General features: G+C 50.9%; 1 protein-coding gene across 1 annotated transcript in view; it reads left to right on the top strand.

Moving 5' to 3' along the window:
- Window positions 1-285: 285 nt before the first annotated feature.
- Window positions 286-5290, top strand: part of fkbp8 (FKBP prolyl isomerase 8) — a 15094-nt gene continuing 10089 nt past the window's right edge. Inside the window, exons 1-4 of the mRNA XM_035413287.1 lie at window positions 286-706; window positions 1136-1305; window positions 1890-1978; window positions 2701-2921. Coding sequence (XP_035269178.1) covers window positions 286-706; window positions 1136-1305; window positions 1890-1978; window positions 2701-2921 — 901 coding nt within the window. The remainder of the gene's footprint in view (window positions 707-1135; window positions 1306-1889; window positions 1979-2700; window positions 2922-5290) is intronic.

Raw genomic sequence — 5290 nt, 5'->3', positions numbered from 1 at the left:
GTCTAGTCCTCAGACATGGTGTGAGCTAGATGACAAACTACAGGACACTGGAATGTTTTTTTTTTTTTTTTTTAAATTTCAGGTTCTTCTGATCTGAGTGAAATGGCCGATACAGAGGAGCTCGCTGCTGGTGGTGGAGGCGGGGCTAAGGACAGGGGTGACAGGCCGGTGGGCGGGGCTTCGGATGCTGGTGACAGGCCGGTGGGCGGGGCTTCAGATGCTGGTGACAGGCCGGTGGGCGGGGCTTCGGATGCTGGTGACAGGCCGGTAGGCGGGGCTTCTGATATGGGTGACCAGCCGGCGGGCGTGGGTTTGGATGCTGGTGACAGGCCGGTGGGCGGGGCTTCGGATGCTGGTGACAGGCCGGTGGGCGGGGCTTCAGATGCTGGTGACAGGCCAGTGGGTGGGGCTTCGGACACTGGTGACAGGCCGGTGGGCGGGGCTTCGGACACGGGTGACAGTCCGGTCGACGGCACTGTCGTCTCAGAACCGCCGTTGGCTGACCCGCCAGGGCAAGGGCCCGCGACGGACAGCAGGGAGGAATTCGAGATGTTGCCCAGTCCCAGCGATTCTGATGACGGCCATATTGAAGGCCCTCCCCCTCTGGTAGACGCTGGAGAGAGAGAGGAGGAGGAACGAGGCGGAGTCACGGAGTCTGTGGTCAACCCTCTCGTGGCCCCGGCAGAGGAGTGGCTAGACGTTTTGGGTATGAAAGATCGCCGTTGCTATGCAACAACACATTTATTTATTTATTCATTAATTCATTCATTCATTTATTTTTCTGGAGATGTGGGGTGTGCTTGTTATTTTAGTTTGACTCAGGCTAAGGGGGCATTCAAAACCAAACCCTGTCTCTCACAATTCTTGTTCCTGTTCCCCATCTGGAATACTTGCTAAATTGACAGCTTGGATTTTACTTAGTTTGCTACGGTTCAGATTTGCAGCTTCACACTTAAACACCCGAAGTGTTCCTTAGCTTTCAGGGGGAAGGCACGTGGCCCTGTTTGTACATTTACAATGATGGTAAAAAACTAATTATGTGAGGACCTGTTGATCAGAAAGTCGATGAAATGCAGAAATTCATCTGCTGTGCACTGTGCGCAGTAAGAGCCTCATAAGGTATTCATGTTCCCAGGTAATGGGCAGCTTATGAAGAAGGTTCTGGAAGCTGGGAATGGGCTAGACAGCAGGCCACAGAAAGGACAAAATGTTAAAATTCATCTGAAGATCTCATTGGCCGATGGCACCGCTGTGGCCGAGGATCCTAACCTCTCTTTCACCCTTGGGGACGGTGACGTCATACAGGTGGGGGAATCTGTTCTTTAACTTGGAATGAGTGGGGCCTACAAAATCTCAAAAATGTGTTCACAATTGTGATCAAACTGAAATTCCATTAGAAAGTATTGTGAGGCGTTCTAGTGAGAGGTGATGATTTTCCAGCAGTACTGCAGTCAGTGTGTTACCGTAGTCCAGTTTGTTAGCTTCATGCAGTATGTTATTGTTGTGTAGTGTGTTAGCGACATTCGGCATATCAGCGACAGCGTGTCATGCTGAATGGTGCTATATGCAGCGTGTTAGCGTCATGCAGTGCGTTAGCGTCTTGTAGTGCGTCAGCGTCATGCAGTGTGTCAGCACCATGCAGTGTGTTAGCGTCATGCAGCATGTTAGCTTTGTGCAGTGTGTTAGCTTCGTGCAGCGCATTAGCATCATGCAGTGCGTTAGCGTCAGGCTGTGTGTCAGCATCATGCAACGTATTAGCGTTGTGCAGTGTGTTAGCTTCATGCAATGTGATGGCTCCGTGCAGTGTGTTAGCATCATGCAGTGTGATAGCGTCATGCAGCGCGTTAGCTTCATGCAGTGTGAATGGTCTTTGCTCTGTGTGTTCTCAGGCGCTGGATCTCACGGTGCAGCTGATGGAGATGAACGAAAAAGCCCTCGTCCAGACCAGCGCGAGATACGCCTACGGAGACCTGGGAAGGTGGGGAGAACGCTCTTTCCCTCCGTTTCTTGCTGCTGTGCTTTCCCCGTGCGGCGCGGTTCTTGGTTTAAGCAATGCTTGTACGGGAGGAGTACAGCTGCCCGATTTTTTGGGCTTCGAGGCCGAATGCCCTGCAGATTGATACCCTCCCTCCCTGAGTGACGCTAAAGCGCTAACGCGCTGCGCCGCAGGGCTGCTGTCAGGTGCAGTCAGGTGCATCGCTGCACCGGTGCTGCTGTCATCTGTTATCCTTTAGCTTGCTTTCTGTTAATATGTCTTCCGCCCCCCCTCTTCAAGACTAAACCATGTTTGAATTTTGTGTTTTTATTCCAGCCTTTCATTCAATGTTATTTCACAACAGGAACTCCACGCAATCGACTTTTACTCATACTTTTCTTAGTCATAATCAATGCCTAGTGCGGTTTCCAGAAAGAGGTTGTCGGACTTAATTTTCAGCAAGTTAGCGTTTTTGAGCCATAGCTTAAAAAAAGACTGAGTCTCAGCCTCAGTCGATACAGCCAGACAAATATTGGTTATTGATATCGGCTGCGGAATTTCCATGGCGCGAGTCCCTGGTTCTGATTCTGATTTTAAAGTAGGTCAGGGTGGAGACTGCTGGCCCACTCAGTGCAGTACTGGTGTCAACTGCAGCGCTTCTGTGCTGAGTGACTTGTTCCCCTCATTATGTATTTTTACGGTTTCGCGTTCTGTGCCCTGGGCAGCGCTGCTCCGGCCGTAGGACCCGAGGCTGACCTGGCTCTGGAGGTGCGCCTCCTGGAGGTCACGGACGCCCCTGACCTGGAGCTCCTGCCCCCCCCGGAGAGGATCTCGCTGGCCGGGCGGAAGCGGGAGAGGGGAAACGAGTACTACCAGCGCGGCGACTACGCCTTCGCCGTCAACTCCTACGGCATCGCCCTGCAGGTCACCGAGGCCAGCTCCACAGGTGAGGAGCGGGGGGGGGGAGGAGGGAGGGAGGGGGGAGACAGAGGGGGAGAGAGAGAGGGGGACAGAGGGAGAGGGGAAACGAGTACTACCAGCGTGGCGACTGTGCCTTCGCGGTCAACTCCTACAGCATCGTCCTGCAGGTCACCGAGGCCAGCTCCACAGGTGGGGGGGGGGGGACAGAGGGAGGGAGGGGGGTGGGGTGAGGGAGAGGTAGGGAGGCAGGCAATGAATTAAGCTAATAATGGAAGAATGAGATTTCCTGAAAAACCAAAAACGGTCGTATGGTGACGCCAACCTCGGTTTGAAGCCAGTCATTGTAGCCCAGCCCATCACGGGGCAAGCTTCATGAGGTGTGTTGGTGAAAATATTTTTCTTCTTTTGACCCTATATGTAGAAATGACGGGTATGTGACGTATTTCAAATGATGTTTGACCCAGTTCTTGTTCACAAAGTTTTTTGAAATGACTAAAACACATTATTACAGCCACACCCATTTATTGTCATTGAAAAGGGCCCAAAAATGTTTTTTTTTTCTAGTTGGTGAAATGGGCTGGCCTTTCTCACTCATGGTAGTGTACCGTTATTGCTAACCAATTGGCTAGCTACATTGTTCAGTCAGCCCACTGTCAAAAAGTCATTGATGCCTGGTGTTTTTTTGCCAAGAGTGTATGCGAGTGTGTCTCCATGCAGGCACATAACATTTCGAAAGTAATCTGTCTGGAGAAAGAGAAAGTGTTTCGGTTCCTGCGTTTATCCCTAAGAAGTCATTGAAACGTCACATAAAATATAAATGTGAGCCTGAACGGGAACCTAGCCAAGGATTCAATTAGAGGAGTCGTTAAGGGGAGAAGGAGAATGGCGGATCCAGCCCCAGCTGCAGTCTGTGTTTCTGCATGGATTTAATCGGAAGTTCATCCCGGAAATAAGTACGCCGAGTCTTTAAAGATGGTGAAATATGATTCACAGCGACATCTATATGAAGTGTTATCATAATTTGGCAGCTTATTTTTTTTGCAGTTTTGTGGTGTTAATGTTATAATAATATAACATGTGCTTGTCGTGCGGAAAGTGGAAAGATGATTATGATTAACTCCGTGCCTCCTGAGGCTGCTCACACGTGTATCTCTGTCATATTTCATAATGCAGGAAAGTCCTGTGCTTCTAGTTTTTGCCCTAATTTTACTGGTTACGGCGGAGTGAGCTTTCACAAACCCCGTGATTGGGCGGGGCTACGAGCTGTCAGTCACTGGCTTCAGACCGAGGTTGTCGACACCGCACGTTCGTTTTCGGGTTTTATCAGGAATTCTCGTTCTTCCGTCATTAGCCTCACTCTCAGCCTGCTGTCTTCTACTAAGGAAATTAAACGGAGGATGTGAGGTCTGAACGCCTTTGGCGTGGTCCGAAATGACAGGAAGTGAAACCGTTCTCCCTGCAGTGATGTGGGCTTTCAGATGTTAAGGAAGGTAAAGGCGAACGGCCTGTATGGTCCGAAGCTCTCTGTGCAGACGTAGCGGTTAGCGAGCCCTTCGCGTTGTGGCTACTGGAACTGCTGTCCTGAGGAAATCCGATCTCTTGGCATTGCACGGCTTTAAAGATCCTGCGGCAAAAAAACACTGGGCTTCTGCCACTGCACGCTGAGCCACACCCCTCTGTGGGACGGATTAGCCACGCCCCTCTGTGAGAGGGAGGAGCCGACGAGCAGAGGCGCCGTGTTCGTACCGCACGTCGCGCACGCCTGCGGTTACACCCCGAGGTGCGATCGTGTGTCTCTGTGCGTGCGTGTGCGTGTCTGTGTCTGTGTGTCTGTGCGTGTGTCTGTGTGTGTGTGTGTGTCTGTGTGTGTGTGTGTCTGTGTCTGTCTGTGTCTGTGTGTGTGTGCGTGCGTGCGTGCCCGTGCGTGTCTGTGTCTGTGTGTGTGTGTGTGCGTGCGCGTGCGTGTCTGTGTCTGTGTGTGTCTCTGTGTGTGTGTGTGTGTGTGTGTGTATGCGTCCCTGCCTCTGTGCTTCTGTTTGATCCGCACACTTTTGTTTGATCCGCACGCTGACCACCGCTCTACACGTCACTCCCTCCCAGAGTGCCTTGTGCAGCTCATAATCCTGTTCATGCAGTTGAATATTTAATGGAACCATTCAAAATGTTCAGTGCCTTGCTGTGCCCCCGTCTGGGAATTGAACCTGCAGCCAGTTTCCCCAGCCGTTTTGTAACATTGCCCCCAAGGCTGTCTCAGTGCAGTTTGTTCGTTTATTAGTTTGTTCGTTTGTTTGTTAGTTTGTTTGTCTGTTTGTGGGTTTGTTTGTTTGTTGTTTTTTGATTTTTGTTTGTTCATTCATTTATTCATTCATTCATTTGTTTGTTTGTTCACTCGTT

The sequence above is a fragment of the Anguilla anguilla genome, chromosome 4 (assembly GCF_013347855.1).
Source record: "Anguilla anguilla isolate fAngAng1 chromosome 4, fAngAng1.pri, whole genome shotgun sequence".
Classification (NCBI taxonomy): Eukaryota; Metazoa; Chordata; class Actinopteri; order Anguilliformes; family Anguillidae; genus Anguilla; species Anguilla anguilla.
This window is presented reverse-complemented; position numbering and strand designations above follow the sequence as displayed.